This window comes from Hemiscyllium ocellatum, chromosome 14, assembly GCF_020745735.1.
Source record: "Hemiscyllium ocellatum isolate sHemOce1 chromosome 14, sHemOce1.pat.X.cur, whole genome shotgun sequence".
Taxonomy (NCBI): domain Eukaryota; kingdom Metazoa; phylum Chordata; class Chondrichthyes; order Orectolobiformes; family Hemiscylliidae; genus Hemiscyllium; species Hemiscyllium ocellatum.
In genome coordinates, this window is record NC_083414.1 from 48,490,367 (window position 1) to 48,507,918 (window position 17,552).

The following is a 17,552-nucleotide window of genomic DNA, read 5'->3' on the forward strand; positions in this document are numbered from 1 at the left end:
AGACTGGGTAGAATATGGTAATAATTATTTGAGTGAGATTTGCTTTGCTTTTTTTGAGGACAGGAAGTACCTGAAAGTTGGTTGAGTGTTTTTGTTATATGGGAACAGTTTGGTTAGAGATGCAGCAATGTCGGCGACAAGTTTTGCTATATTCAACGTACTTAGTCATTTCTTGATGTCAAGTAGAGGGAAGCTAAAGATTCAAGTACAGTGAAGCTAAAGATTGGCATGGTGACAGTGGGAAAATCAAGTGGGTACTGAGAAGAATCTGTATCTTGACAGATTTGGCTAAAGATGATTTTGCACTCAGTGAACTAATTGGTTCTTACAGGATCTAACAGCTCTGAAACTGCCATGGTGGAACTGAACTCTCATTCTCTGGATTGTCAGCTCAGTAATCTAACTGTACTACTGTATCTGATCAAATGTAACTTGTGTCAAGCGAGAAAACTCGTTTGTACCCATTTGGGAAATTCCTGAATAAACTTGGGAGGAGAGAAGGCAGTATGCCTCCTAGCGGCATATAAAAACTTTAGCGGAGGTCTGAATGTAAAAGCAACTAAGTGGTTTTGTCACATAACAGTAATTGAAAAAGGGACTACTTATGTAGATTCCAATTCATCACACATATGAAAAGACTGATGAACCAATTTTAGTCCAAAACATCTGGGAAAAAGATGTAGGTGGAAGCTTGATTTACACCAATATGATTTCACACTCCATTGAATTCAATGAAGCCAAAAATTGAATGGCATGTAAACTGAGCGTTCAAACTCAAAGCATTCCATTCTGGCATTAAGTTAAATTTGAGGCTGCAAGCCTGGAATTTCCTCAGTGTTGCTCCTTGCTCCATCTCCATAATTTGACTGTAAGTCTGGTGGAAACCAAAACCTAATTTATGTCAAACTATTGCCAGAGATATAGCAGTCATGTGGCCACAACCTGAGGAAATTTATAGGCCAAGCACATCTTGTTTAAACATTATAAAAGCGGAAAGTGCTGAATGAACGCAGACCTGGCTGCATCTGTGGAGAGAGAAACAGAGGCACTGTTTTGAATCTCATGTGACAGTATTGATGCAAAGAAGAGGCATGCCAAATTCAAAATTTAACTCTTCTATCACTCCCGAAGATGCTACCAGATCTGCTATGTTTCTCCAGCACTTCGTTGTGCTGTATTTTGAATTTATTTATTCATTGAAATGTTGTTCCTCAAACAATATTTCTTTTCATTCATTTCCATCAAACATTCACTGTTAAAAATATGATCAAGGTGAAACTCACTTAACTGTATGGCTGTGACAACATACAATACAGTGCATTTTTAGTTTTGAAATGAATGGTCTCTGTTCTCACCATCATAAACATTGGCCTAGTGACTAACAATTGGCCTAGTAACTAACAATTCACTCATTCTAAGAATGATTGATATATATGAGTAAAGTATTATCCTAAGAATTTTCAATTTTTTTAAGACTACTTGGAACAGTTATCCCAAATTGTACAAATTAATTGAGGGTTATCAGTATCAGCTACCGAGACTGTACAGATTGGAATTCTGTCTCTAAAGCCCTACACCTCTCTGTCTCACTCTCCTGTGTTAAGATCCTCCTTAAAACCCTAGTATGTGACCAAACCTTTGAAGACACACCTAACAGCTCCTTTTTAACTTGCCATTCATTTTACCTTGGCCTCTGTGTAATCAAATGAATTACTATGCTGTAAATTTTGTATAAGTACAAGTTGTTGTTGTAAACATTTAAAATGGAATAATTCCGAGATATGCATGTCTTTTAATTTTTTTAAATCCTGAAAATAAACAAATACAGAATAAACCATTGCTGGTTAAATGTCAGCTGTAACTTTACTAATGTAATAAACTTACACAACTTAAATAAAGTTAAAATACATAAGTATTCAAAGTTGTCAATTTTGTCCCTTCTCTTCAGTTTTCTTTCTCAAATTCCCTTTGCACTATTTTCATTTAAAAATTTTATTTTCCTCAACTGCGTTTGACTCATTCCAATAGTAATTTTTGATGCCTGAAAAATTCAAAAGTCTAGAAGCAATGAGACAAAGGCGGGTAAATGGAGGTAAACTATAAATGAACAAAAATCTTGACTGAAGATGGAACAAGCCTAGGGGATTGAATAGTCAATTACTATTAGCTTACTCTTACAGAATGCCATTGAGTGATCAACCCCATCAACAGCATCATGGAGAACTGTGTCACAATATGGATGCTACATTCTGAAGTGAACACTGAAGTTATTATTACTTCTCCACCAGTGCTAAGAGATCTAATTAGTGAGTTCACATCAACCTTCTCCCCCACTTACTTGAGGAACAATATCACACACGTACTTTCTCTGGATAAATCAGCTGTGACCAGAAACTAAAAGTGCAGGAAAACAGATGTCATAAAGTTAGAAGAAAAGTATCACTTCCTGTTTAGTTGTAGTAAAAGTTTATTATAGCTAAATTTATTAATGATGTGATGATTTGAGTGATTTGTTACTAACAGTGAGTAATACAGTAAAATACAATAAGAAGCTTCAACTGTCACCACAATATGGCACCCTTTTGAATATTTAAGAATAAAACTGAAACAAGGTTTATATCCATTCTACCGCCTCTGCAATTGAGTCCTGAGCCAGCTCACCACTACCACCTGCACTGCCAGCCTTCCTCCACTGCCACTTGTGCCAGACCCAACAACATTGGAGTCACCACTCTTCAGGTGCCACCTTTTCACCGTGAACCCACCTCTCCGATGCCAGGTCCCATACTCACCCTGCAACCAGAAGTCCCTGGCTTTGCTGCTGTCTTGCCGATAATCTGGAGTCCCCACTCTGGGCATACTTTGCTGCCACCACTGCGGACGCCACGTCACCAATAGCGAGAGTGCCCATGCTGGGCCTAATGCAACCAGGAGTCCCTGGCTTTGCTGTCAGACCAGACTCTGAGAAAGTTACAGTACAGCAATGGCATACAGTGTTGGGGAAGGGTGAGGGTGCCTTATTCAGGTATTGTTAAGACACACAGAATAGATCAAGGAAGTAGATGTTATTGATCTGCGATGTCACCTGAATGTGGGAACATGGATCCAGGAAGCCTGGCCATTCTATCAAAGTGGAAAAACTGAATTTAAAAAATGAGCCTGAAATCTCGATGGAAATAGTTCATAATAGTTGTCAAAGTTTAAAGAAAAAGGGGTGGGGGGGGGGAGGAGAAGGGATGGTGCGTAGAAGAGGGGGAGTAATTTAAAACAGAGATAGGAAGCTTCTTTTTCTCTCTAAGGATTGAGAGTCTTTTGAATTCCTGCCCTGAAAAGGCAGTGGATGCAAAATCGTTGAGTCTTTTTGAAGGCAGAGGTAGATAGGTTCTTCATTACCAAGGGGATGAAAGATTATTGGGGATATACAGGAATGTCGAGTTGAGGTCAAAATCAGTTCAGTCATGAATTTATTGAATGGTACAGCATGCTCAAAGAGTTGAGCAGCCGACTCTTGTTCCTTCTTCATATGTTTGTTAAACAATTACGGCACCGAGCTGCCTGTCAGCTGCTCATTCAACATTGCACCTCAGTTAAAACCCATCGCAAGAAAGTTAATAGAAGGTTTGTGTTGGGAATTAAAGCCCATAGTGAGACAGTTAATAGATTTGGGTTGGGAATTCCACTTTAAGGTTTAAACATTCTGCCTCAACTCCCTCAGCACCATCAGCAACACACAAATGACAAAGACATATTTGGGTAAGGTTGTTTAAGTTTATAATTCCTCTCCATTTTTGATTGCTGCATTTTAAAAGGGTTCTGCTTATGTTTATGTAGGTGGACCCACCTGACATTTGCAAATGACAATGGAGATGTTCTGCTCTCATGGACAGCTGTTTTCTTTAACAAATATTGTTCCAGGCAAAACAGGTTTTTGTTCCTGGTTTTGGTACAGGTGGGAGAAATTCTTATTTGTAAGTGTGGAACTTCACATGGACTTCTTCTTAAGCCTTTTAATCTATCCTTTTTAATCCAAATATTGATGCGTCCTTTTGAAATTACCCTCAATTAAAAGATATGTCACAATCAGGTGAGCATGCTGATTTGGCTCTCCTTTATTTGACCTCCCTGTTTGCTCAGGACAAAGGTTTAAGGCCTTTTTTTTGCAAGTGGTTACATCCCCCACACCAAGGAAAATGTAGTTAATTAAATTTTACAGTAACAGTAAGGGGCCAATCACAAGGATTTCTTGAGTTTAAACAGAGTAAGTTTGTTACTTGCTAACGCCAAGAAAAATAATAAAGACACACGCACACAAAAAACACCAGTACCAAGTTAAAAGGACACAGTATTAAGTACAAAGGAGAATAAAAAATATGTAGTCTAGAGCCTTTTGGGTCTCCTTAAGACACAAACGTTCACCCTGAGACCTCTATTTGTTAACTGATTTCTGGAACCACCAGCAGTAGTGAACATTAAGGCTATCTTTTAATATCTCACTTACATGGTGTTTCTTTATAGTTGCTGTGGTCAACAGGCTTCTACTCCTGGGAGAGATAGAGAGAGCCTTTTTCAGCTTGGTTCGGTTCTGCAAAAATCATCTCCGTTGCCTTTTTCCAAAATTCTATTTGAAATTTCATCTCCAACGTATGAATATTCTCATGATGGTGCAAGTTAGATAGGTTGTCAGGCTGTTTTCATGCCCCACCCCAGAGAAGAAGTTGACTAGTTTCCTTGCCTGGGGAAAATGTAACTTCAGTACAAGCTGCCCTTGTCTAATCCACGTGGGTTCCATCCACATTAGTTTCATGACCCATCGCCAGACTGTGTGGTCAGGTGATTCTTGTGGCAATTTTAATATGACGTTTTTGGTTAATTTATTTTTAAAAAAAGAATCTCAGTCCTCTGTGAGGGGTGATCTGAAGAATTGAACGACTAGAGCAGTAGAGAAGGACTTTTATAGGGGATTAAGAATGTGCAGGTTAGATGGATTAGCCATACTAAATTTTCTAGTGTCCAGGTTTGGGAAATGCAGGGTTACGGGGATAGGATAGGAGGGTGGTTCTGGGTAGGATGCTCTTTGGAAGGCTGGTATGGACTCGGGCCAAATAGCTTGCTTCAAACTGTATAGATTCTATGAAGGAATCAAGTGTGGGAAGCTGTCGTAAACCAAAGCAAAGAGACATGAGAGAATGGTGTTACTATGTGTAATTATAGATAGACCATGCCAGGAAGGAATAGAGATAAGTCTAGGAGCAAATCAACATCTTACAGTCTTTGGGCTGAATTTTTCCAAAAATCAATTTTGAAGAGACTCTTGAAGGTTTTCCCTCGATTAGCCCCATTTCTTCAAAAAGAAAAACAGTTTTTGCACTGTTCACCTTATAATGTAAGCATCCTGCCTCTGTGGTGCCACTCTCATGTTATCTTGCCCTCAATAGCACCAAATGCTGACCAATGCCTGGATTTTCTGGCAATCATATCCTAAGCACCAGATTTAAATCCATGCTGCGTACTACGTCAAAACATTGCCAGCTAGATCTGAAGTAGCTACCTGGGTCAGTGCAGCATCCATAGGCTGAGGGAATGTGCAGCAATGCTGCAAGAAGATTAATGATCATTGGCACTCCATAAGGGTGAGTATGACCATCTTCCCCTTGCTACTCTGACCCCAACACTGCACCAATCTCCCGCTAAGGCTGATGGCCTATCACTCTCAACATTGCAAGCAGTATCTTCCCTTAATGGGTCTTGCCACATTTGCTGGCTTACAACAGACCAGCTCCTAAGTGACAGTAGGCCACCTTGACTGGTCATCGCTACCAAACATGACGAGTTGCCTGGTTTTCTGCCTGTGCCAAAAGGCAACGCAAAGCATGGCAGAGATGCTGCGAGCACCCATGTAAACACAACATGACTGTACCAAAAAGGCAAGCTAAGAGACCCGAGTTGCACCCTGTTCCTTTGTATGAAATGGATGCCTGTCCCTGTGCACAGAGCTGTCTGGCAACAGAACAATAATGGAAGGTGTTGCTGGGCTCTACAATACAGTACTGAAGTGTTGAATCGTGTTATCAGTGAGCTGCAAATGTGCCATGATGATTTAGTGAGGCTGGTGTTTTGCCCGTGCTAACCTCCATGGGTTGCAGGTGCAGGCAAACGCTGATGATGGAGTATGTGACCTGATGTGAATGGGAAAGATGTCCAAAATAGGGGCCTGGAAAAGATGCCAACCAACTGCACCTACCAACTACCCGCTCAGACTTTCACATTGAAAATGGTTGCCATCTAGTTTCTGTACACTGCCTGGAAAAGAGCTATCTACATATAAACGAGGCACAATTAAGGAATAAAGAGATGCAAATACATGAAACATCATCCCTTGGTGCTCACTAACAAAATTCTCATCTGGCCGTTACAACGTCCAGCAGAAAATCGGACATGTTTTTCCTCAACACAAGAGCATCATTTGTCCGTTTCTGCTTTATTTTACCAACTGACTCCCCAAAAGTGGGCGGCACGGTGGCACAGTGGTTAGCACTGCTGCCTCACAGTGCTAGAGACCCGGGTTCAATTCCCACCTCAGAAGACTGTCTGTGTGGAGTTTGCACATTCTCCCCGTGTCTGCGTGGGTTTCCACCGGGTGCTCCGGTTTCCTCCCACAATCCAAAGATGTGCGGGTCAGGTGAATTGGCCATGCTAAATTGCCCGTGGTGTTGGGTAAGGGGTAAATGTAGGGGTATAGGTGGGTTGCGCTTCGGCGGGTCGGTGTGGACTTGTTGGGCCGAAGGGCCTGTTTCCACACTGTAAGTAATCTAATCTAATCTAATTCACATTGTTCAGGTCATTGGAAAATTCAGCCTCACAAAAATATCATAGGACAAGGCTAAAGGCTCTACACTTGAATGCACATACCATGTGAAACAAAACAGATGAACTGATGGCATAAATAGAAGTACGACTGGATAATCATTGCTGCAGGCTAACACAGGCTAATATAGATTGGGACCAGAATATTGAAGGGTCCATGGTTTTTATGATGGAATGAAAAATAGAAACTGGTGAGGGAACAGCTATGTTGATTAACCATAGTACTTGCACAATCAAGAGGGATGAGATCAGTTCAAATAATCAAAATGTAGAAGCAGTTTGAGTAGACAGGAGGGATGGTAAAGGCAAAAAGTCACTGTGGGAGTGGTCCTCAAACAGAAATCACGTAGTATGATGTAGTACAAAGGAAGAAACAGAGACCGATTGTGAGAAAGGTACAATTGGAGTTAGAATATAGATTGGAAAAGATGGGCAAAGGTGGCCCTGCTAAGGAGTTCACAGAGTGTATGAGGGACAGTTCTTTTAAAACAGATAGTTCTGAAGCCAAGCAGAAATCAAGCTACCTAGACCTGATACTTCATTAATTCATGGCCTCATACTGAAGACGATCCTAAGTAGCAGCAATCATATGACTGAATTTTATGTTCCGTTTGAGGGAGAGAAAAGTGGATCTAAGATGAGTGTTTAAAACCTAAAGAATTGCATGAGAGTATGCAAGAAGAGCTAGCTGAAGTAAACGGGCAAACTCTGTTAAGAAATCCAGACAATAAAGATGCTGCAACAAACATTGAAGGAACACTTAAGAATATAGAGAATAGATACATTCCAACCAGAAAGAAACATTCCATTGGCAAACCCACAAAGCCTCATTTACTGAAGAATTTCAAATTGAAGAGAAATCACATATTTGCACAAAGATGGATGGCAGATCAGAAGATTAGACAGAACATCTAAAAAAGCAAAAAGATTACAAAAAGGTCAACAACGATGGGAAAATGGAGTATAAGAGAAAGCTAGCTAGGAATATTTCAACAGATAGTAAAAGTTTATAGGTATTTATAAAAGAGTTAACAAAGTGAGCATTGATGCCATATAAAAGCGATTTTGGGAAATTAATAATGGAAAATTAGATCATGGCAGAAAAACTGAACAGGATTTTTGCAGTGATCTTCACTACTGAAGGTAAAAGTAACACCCCCAAAATAGCAATGAATCAGCAAATAAAAAAGGAGGTAAGAATTCAATAAAATTACGATAATCATGAAATTGGGTATTGAACAAACTGTTGAAGCAGACTGATAAATCTGTGATCCTGATTGACTTCCTTCTAAAGTCTTAAATGCAGTGTCTAATGTGGTAAGAGCAAATTACTTCAGATACTGGAGTCTGTACTTAAAACAAAAAGTGCTGGAAATCACAGTGGGACAGCAGCATCTGTGCAGAGAGAGCAAGCTAAGATGATTCTTCAACAGAGCTCATCAACAGTCATCTAAACTTGAAATGTTAGCTTGCTCTCTCATTACGGATGCTGCCTGACCTGCCTTGATTTCCAGCACTTGCTGTTTTCAGTGTCTGCTACGGTGTTGGTTTTAAATTTTGAGTATTTTGTAGAGTCAGGAAAGGTTCTGTTGAATTGGAAAATAGTAAATCTGACTCTTTTACTCAAAAAGGAAGGGAGACAGAACACAAGGATCTATGGGCCAGTTAATTGAAAAAAGGGAAATTGGTAGAAGCTATTATTAAACATGTTATAGCCGAAACTTATAAAATTTCAAGGTAATAGGCCAGAATGAATATGGTTTTGTGAAGGGAAGTTCATGCTTAACCAATTTATTGGAGTTCTCTGAACAACATGTGCTATGGATATAGGAGAACCAGTGATTGTGCTTACATAGACTTCCAGAAGGCATTTGATAAGGTATCAGATCAAAGGTTTGTGTGGAAAACAAAAACCCATGGTCTTGGTATAGACAGAAGATTGGTTGGCTAGCAGGAAAGCAAGCAGGTATAAATGGGGCATTTTCTGATTGGCAAAATCTACCACATAAATCAGTGCTGGTACTCAACCTTTTAAACACTTTTATGTCAATGATTTGGATGAAAAAAACAAATGTATGATTGCTAAGTTTGCTGAACACACACAAGTATAGTTACGAAAGTAAGTTGTGAAGAGTGCATAAGGAGACCACAGTGGGCTGTAGATAGGTCAGCTAAGTGGCCAAAGATTTGATAGTTGGAATACTGTGTGTGAAAGTGTGAAATTATCCATTTTGGTAGAAAGGATCCAAAAATAAGCAAATTATCTGGTGAGAGATTGCAGAGCTATGAAATGCAGAGGGATCTGGGTGATCGAGTTAATGAATTACAGAAGGTTGGTACATAGTAACTAATTATCAAGTTTTATAAAAATTTTTTATCATGCAAGGAACTGAAAACAAAAGTAGAGACGTTGTGCTTCAAGGTAATGGTGAAACCACATCTGAAATACTGTGTACCGTACTGGCCTTCTTATTTAAGGACCTGCAAATATATTGGAAACAGTTGACAGAAGGGTTAATGAATTAACACCTTGAATTAAGAGGGTTATTTTATGAGTAAAGATTGAACAGGCTAGTGTTATATTTGCTGAAATTTAGAAGAAGCATCCTGGTTGAAATATAAAAGTCTTGAGCGGTCTTGGCAATGTGAGTGTGGAATGGGTGTGTTCGCTTTAATCTAGATAATCTAGAACAAAGGATCATTGTTTAAAAATAAAGGGCAATCATTTCAGGCAGAGGTTTCTCACAGGGCGTCATAAGTCTCTTCCTCAAACAGTGCAGGTAGAGTATTTGAAATTTTTTTAAGACAAAGGTAGATAGATTCTTGATAAGAATAGGTGTGGAATGTTATTGCGGTAGGTAGGAATGTGGACACATCAGATCAGCGAATGGTAGAACAGGCTCAGAGTGCCTTGTTCATATTTCATCTGTTCTTATGTTCCTATATCCATGAAAATCCCAGGTATTAAATCAGACAATGTGCTTCAAGATCAATAGTTCCTATTTTACATCATTGTGAAAGATAATGAAAACAATACATTGCTCACACTTCTGGATAATCCTAACCTGTCACAAAACAATAATGAAGTACTTTATCAAAAATCTCCTTTCCAATGGGAACTTCATTCACAAGTCATAGGGCAACTGTGATCATTTAGCGACAGCAACTCTATGCTTTATTGCTGTCCAATTTTAGCTGTAAATGAGGGAACAGGAATGTGCAAAAGATGCAGAAATGTGTTTTTGCAGACAAAAATTTGCAGACCTAAGATTCTCCAATGTTAATCATTTTTATTAAAATAGACTTACTTTGAGTGACATAATTCGAAAGTCTCAGGAAAAATCCTAAAGCTTTCAAAATGGTAAAACATACAGATGTGAACCACACCCTTTCCCCAGTCTGTTTATGTAATGGACAACAGCTGTTAACACAAACATCAAAATAGCTCAGAAAGGGCAAAAACTTAATTTACACCTCTAGTTAGAGATGGGTAGGTTTGGGGAAGGGGACAAACTAACTTCATTGATTGTCCATAATTCTAAAAGAAAACATACAAACAATAAAATTTCTTTAATTCAGATAGACCTTCTAAAATCTGTTTCTAATATCTGATATATGTAGCAAATTATTTCTGACAGAAAAACATTTTTTAAGTCCCCAATCTTTACTGGTCTCGTATAATTGTGAAACGTATGCAGGCTTTGCAAAGTAACTGTATATCCATAATAATCAATATAAGTCATTAAATAAAAGCTATGCATAGCACTTGAGAGAAATCATAAAAATACATATTGTGAACTAAATTCTACACTCCACAAGCAAGAAATGGAGCAGACTGATGCTGTTGCAATTGCTTATACTGCACTCTCTTTCTAAACAAACCCTCAGCTTCATCCAAGTTCGACACATATGGATGGCAGCAATCCTACTGTCTTGCTATCTCAACTAGCTTTCTTCACTGGGCACCACGCCAACAGGGGTAGACCACCCCTCATTGTCACTTCTATAGTGTGGCGCTTGCACTAACTGCTGTTATTGTAGGCTTCAGGAAATATTCTAACCACTGGATGGGCTCCAGTGCTGTGCAGTAATGAGTTGCAGATTTGAGCCGTTTGGTGTGTATATGCTGGGACAATGCTATGATGTGTACAGCACAGTAGTTCAAATACTGCCTACATAAACTAAAGGAAAAGGACCCTGAGCTCTCAACAGAAAAAGCCTCCAATTTCGAAGAAAGATCAGCTTTCATTGCCCACTGTGATCTTCATTCAGTCAGCAATCAGAAAAGACGAAACCACTACACCATTTGACCTTAATGTGAAGCCCTTTAAACCACACAAAGATTTTACATAAATTATTATTAAAATATGAAACATGTTTTCAGATTCTTAAAAAATAATCTTGTGGGTTCCTGTTCATTAAAGAAAAATTATACAATACCGAAGGCTAATTTTGAACTCAGTTTAGTTCTTAAATCCACTAATATTATTCTGGAAACAATGAGCACTGCTTGAAAAGATCACATCATGATGTTTTCACTGCTGCCTATACATATGTTTTATAATTCTCGAACTGCAGACACTTTCTATTCAGTAAGAAAATTACACAAATGAAGAGTACTTTAAACAGACAACAGTTATCAGTTACGTCTCAATGTACAGACAATTCTCAAGTAACCTAGTCCAAAATATGAGATTTTGTTCCACATCCTGCTACCCAGTGTTGTTTGATAGCTTTTTTGTTTTCACACAAATGGAAAAGGCTCAGAGTACATAGTTCTTGCATTACCTCATGCCTACATGCAATATGTTGACTTCACTTGTTTAAACTACGCATTAAGAAGTTCATTGTGGAACCATGTGGACATAACATCTTCAACACAGCTGCACATCACATAAACCGCAATAGGTGGCAGCAGCCTTCCCGTGATTCCAGACACAGCAGAATATTATTTCCACAATTTTAATGCCCCTGCTTGTAGCAGTGCTACAAAATAAAACTATATTTTTTCCACAGTACTAGTGGACTATCAGCAAGGGTCCAACGCTGTGGTTCCTAATTACCTTCTTCTTCACTCTTGATCCTGTGGCTCCTATAATTAGTTACCTGGGGCTGCAATCCAATTTGAAGTGATGACAAGAAAGTGATCCATGAAAAGTAATAAGTTAAATCCAATTTCAGTCTGCCTCTAATTAAATGCACATGGAACTAATGACTCAACCCTACCATTTCAGTGATAATGTTAATTAGCTAGGTGGGAGTCTCTTTTGTAAGATTCTATGGGTAAACCTAGTAATGGGGGATGGGATGTCCATAATTACACGTGACATTTGAGGAAAATTGTAAGCAATTTGCACACTTATGACCAGCCCAGTACATTTAGTTTGTCTTTTGTCCCTCCTTGAAATGTTATGCTGTACATCAACTTGAGAGAATTATGTTCTACATCTCCAGGCAATATTTTGCATTCCAATATGAAAAGCTGATAACATTTTACACAATATCTGCTTCATGTAATCCACAAAGAGCATTCATTTCTGCAAGCAACATCTGAAAACTAATGATGGCAAAAGATGAATGATACTTTATTCACTTAAAGAAAGATGGGCCCAGGTTTTAAGCTAAAGTCGGGTCAATGTGGACCAAAAAACTCAGTCCACCAAACAGGAATTTGTTGATCCAATTCATGCTAGGGAATGAATATTCATACACCGTTCAACAATTGACAATTTTATTAGTTTACTGTGAATAACATTTTTTGCAATTCAATACAGAAGCGTTCCCTAAATGATCAGCTCACTTTCACAGATAAAGCTGAACTTGTAAGGTTACTATCCCTGCCATTCTTGATTGTGGGAGGGTGCTGGAGGTAAAGATATCAAAGATAATTCATTGAGTGCAAAAATGAATGCAGCTATAGTTTGTGACAGAATATTTGCATGGATCATCTTGTTTCAGCTGGTGAGGTGCTTCTGGTATTGGAGGAAGGAAGTAATGTCCAAACGCAGTTTCAATTGTGCCAATCAATTAATTGCAAAGACAAGTTTCTTTGCCGTCACTTAAGTTACTAATTCTTTTCAGTGCTTCAGTGAAGGATGGCATCTGTCAGTGATGTGAGATATTTTGCAACAGCCACTCAAAGTTTGCTACCCACTCACAAACAGTCTCAATATTAGCCCTTCAGCAGCTGACAACCTGAAGTTTGAGTCCTCTGAATTAGAAATCTGATTTTAAGTAAAAATCTTTTCCTAACATGCATCATGCTCACTATTGAGAGTGGTGCAGAGATTATAAATGAAATTTAATTTTCCTAAAAAAGATCTGGAGAGTTAACCCAATGTGAATTTAAGAATGATCCACCCCAACTGCTGGTTTCTGTGACAGCTACCTGATCTCTGAACTTTGGGGTTGGTAAACAGGATTTGGGTCTTGTTCTAAACTCTGAATGGTGATGGAGGGATGGGGGCGATGGGGGAAGAGAGAAGGCTGTCACTCTTTGGGATTTTGGCAATAGCTTCACCTAATTGTATGGAGTCATGCTGCCTGCCCAGTTAAGGGCAGCAAGCAAGTTCTCAAAGCTGGAGGGTCAATCCAGATGCTGTTCAGCCTGAAAAGAACACCCAGCAACAGCAAAGTAACTGAGAGGATGCTTCAACCTGGAGGTAACGCTCACTGCTTCATCCTAGAAATTTAATTATGGAAGAGAAAAAGCAGCCAGGCCACCACTGCAAGTGAGCTTTCCAGAATGGCCTTATCCTTTACCTACACCGAGACATGCAGGGAGGTTTGTCCAGAGTATTCCTGATCTGTCAGCCCATGGCGGTATGCCTCCAAGCAGTCAAACTGCTTCCTATCATATCAGGAAGTTGGAAGCCAACAGGAAATCCTAATTAGCCTTCTTTGATCTGGCTGACAAGACCATTAGTGAATCTAATGAAGCCCAAAACTATTTCAACACAAATGGTGGTGTCTAGAACAGGGAGCATTTGGCAAGTCAGCCAGCCACTTGAATCTTTGAACTCTGTCACCTCTGTACTCAAACTTGCCTAGCCCAGAGAATTCAGCCCATTGTGCGCGGATATCAGTGGAGAACAGGACAGGCTACTGGAGTTGCACATTGTTCAAGTGAGAGCAAATATCCAAATATATAATTGAAACATGATATTTAGCCTTTCTTAAGCGTGAAAGCATAGTAGCTGATGTGATCTTTCATTATCAATAAAATGTTGTAATCCTTTGATTAGATTACTTACAGTGTGGAAACAGGCCCTTCGGCCCAACAAGTCCACACCGACCCGCCGAAGCGCAACCCACCCATACCCCTACATTTACCCCTTACCTAACACTATGGGCAATTTAGCATGGCCAATTCACCTGACCCGCACATCTTTGGACTGTGGGAGGAAACCGGAGCACCCGGAGGAAACCCACGCAGACACGGGGAGAATGTGCAAACTCCACACAGTCAGTCACCTGAGTCAGGAATTGAACCCGGGTCTCAGGCGCTGTGAGACAGCAGTGCTAACCAGTGTGCCACCGTGCCGCCCACTAGACTGGGCTTAGCGAAATGCAGATTTTTAAAAAATCTATGATTTTACTGAGGCCAATAAAATGGTCAATTCATACAAGTGGAGTGCATTTCACAATGTAGGTTGTGAATGGGACAATGCAATGAACAAAAATCATTAATATAGTATAGATGAAAATATAAAAACCAAAGATCTAAGACAATATTAGAATAAACATAGTACATATTTAATTCTTCTTGAATGCATTATTAAAACCTATATCAATAATGATCTCAGTGCGGGGGTGTCCAACCTTGATAAGAATTGACATTGGTTCTGTAACAGAATCCACTATAAAAGTGTCCTCGATAACAACGTTCTTAGTTTGACTATGAATTGTGGCTGGTTTGTTTCTTTCAAATTATTTGAATTTGCACAAATAGGTGGTCAAAACAGTTCAAATTTTAAAAATTCCCTTGGAAAATGAAATATCAACAACACAACAAACCACTTCCTCAGTATCTAACATTAGATTGAGTTTATACCAATCTTTTATACTAATTATGTTGCATTATTCTAATAAATATGGTACTTGGCAGTTGTACACTGACATATTCTTCCCATAATGATTCGACACACACTATATATAATCTATAAATACACACTTACCTGTAAGGTTGGTTGCTTGTCATTTCCCTTGGGAGACTTTAACCCACTGGCTTGTTGCTGCAGCAGGAGCTGTCGTGCAACTTGAAATGCCTACATAAAAAAGAGAATAACATTCACCTTTTAACCGTAAATGGACCCAATGGGACAGTTTACGACTCCATCACACAAAGAAGGGTTACCACAACTGGCACTTCATACGGTTTGTTTTGCTGCTTAAACCAACAAGCTAACACCCTTTTTTTAAATAGAGACATTAAATTTATTTCGATTGATGTCAGTGCCACATATAATTATGCCACATTACATTCTGTAAGTCTCTTTAAGCTTAAACAATGCTTTTCTTCAACATAAAGGTATATCAACAAAAAATTTTGCATGCCACTGTCTCTTTTCTCCACGAAAAGAGTATTCCATTTTCAGACTATATTGATGGATGGTTGTCAGTAGATATCAAATTTTCCAAAGGAACAATGCATTATAAAGAGCTGGCTAGCATGTTACAAAATAGCTAAACCCAAGAATCCCTTGTGGCTGTGAGTGGGAGAATAATAAAATGGGATATATTAAAATATCTTACAAATCAAAAAAAACATGAGAGCCAACCTTAATGATACAAACGGTTGGATTTAAAGAAAATTAATGGTCAGATCATTGAATGGTTACTTACAAATACAATGATACTTGGGAATAATTAGAATTGAATTAAAGATTTCAGCAAAAGAAATCATACCATAGAATGCTGGTTTTAAAAGATTTGCGACGTACTAAACTATACACTGCTGGAAAAATAAAACCTAGCACAGTCAGTTTTATGCCCAGCTACTCCCTTTTCCTTCTGATAAATAATCAAACATACACTGTCCAGAATAAACAAAACCAACAAGCTGGGAAATTCGATGACCATCAGAACTATGAAGATACCAACAAAAAACAACCCACAGTTCCCACAGTGACTTTCAGTTCCACACCTACATCAGCATAACATCTGAGTAAATAAATTCAGTCACTCTTTCCATTCCCCTCCCCCATGTGATTACTCCCCTACTATTAAACAAATAGTTTAGACCAATTCCAAACATCTGACCACTGTTAATCACAAAAGACAACTTTTATGGAGTTAAATTTTATTTTGCAAACATTTATTGTGTGTGCTTTGGCAGACTGTCTCTTCTCTCACTACCTGTTATTTGATTCTAATAAGCAGACTGTTTTTGGTTGTACAGTCATCTCCATTATTTACATACAAAATGAATGATTAAATATAAATTTGATTCTTTGTAACATTTTCCTTATTCATCAGCATGACCTAATTTGCCATCAATTTAAGGTTAAATCATAATATTTGCATCTTTCGACAACTCCCCTGTTCAGCTCTTTGGGACAGTTTAATTGGCAGATTTAATTCTGGATATGACACAAATAATTACAGAGTGGGGAAGTTTACCGAAAGATCTTAATGCCTCTAAATTTCCGTTGGCTTGCAGTTGTTCTTTGGCTGTTGCTGTAAAGCGGGGGCTGAAGAATGGTGTAAAGATGTTGAATAAACAGGAAGTGCTATGCAGCTGAAGCACTCTGAAATGAAAATAAACTGGAAGGCTGCCCTTTTTAGCCAGCAAAAAGGCCTGTTTCCACAGGAGCGATGCCCATATAAGTAAATGACAAACATAAGTGTGCAATAAGCCATCTTGACTTTGTTCTCAAATTTATCTTTGATTCTATTCATGATACTGCTGCTTTCTGTCAGGTGAGTGCCTCAATACAAACAGCTCCTCTTAAAAAAAAATCCAATGCCTGCTTTGCAAGACTCCAAGGAAAGACAGCTTGTAAAAGGATGAGCTGCCACACAAACGTTTACAATAAAAACGGAACAAAATTCCTTTAGAAATCTTATTTCTGTTGTGGCAACTGCCTGCTGGCACACAGGGAGTGATTTGCTATTTTGCACGTAGTCTCTGCCTGTCTGTCATCCTGGGTGCTAATGCTCCAGTAAAATAACTCATTGGGAGCTGTCATGGGGATGTTTACACAAGACTGTTTCTTTCTTCATACAAGGAAAATTTTTCTGGAATTCATCTTCTTTTGATCTCACATTCAAAGCAACACCACTGTGATAGACGTACAAGTCTTAAAGCAAATCCAGACACTAGAGATAAACCACCAGAGGCTGACAGGCAGCAGCATCTAAAGCTCACAAATGGGGGTAACAGCATGTTGCCTGAATATGTATTATGGCAAAAGAAAGACATATATTAGATGAAGCTGACTGTCTATGTATTAAAGTTCAAGAAAGTGATTATATGAGCAGTGTATCAGCTTAGAAAAGCAGAGGGAGCATAAGGCAAAGTCACTGTATCATAACGAAAGAAGTTTTGTTCTCCCAACTGATAATCTATGTACAAGGGATTCTGAAAATGTCAAATAGAAACTGCAGTGCACAGGTGACATATTGTAATGCTGGTTATGAAGGTTCTGACATAGTTTATCTTATTAAACCTTCTCACACCAACTTGT

At 38.8% G+C, this 17,552-nt stretch overlaps 1 protein-coding gene across 12 annotated transcripts in view; it reads right to left on the reverse strand.

Moving 5' to 3' along the window:
• The window catches only part of foxp1b (forkhead box P1b), a 489,011-nt gene that overhangs the window by 189,101 nt on the left and 282,358 nt on the right, over window positions 1–17,552 (reverse strand). For 11 of the 12 annotated variants that reach the window (XM_060835701.1, XM_060835700.1, XM_060835703.1 and 8 more), the window contains one exon: window positions 15,042–15,131. The exons of the other annotated variant lie outside the window; for it this stretch is intronic. In XM_060835701.1, the coding sequence (XP_060691684.1) occupies window positions 15,042–15,131 (90 nt within the window). The remainder of the gene's footprint in view (window positions 1–15,041; window positions 15,132–17,552) is intronic. 12 annotated transcript variants of the gene reach the window in all.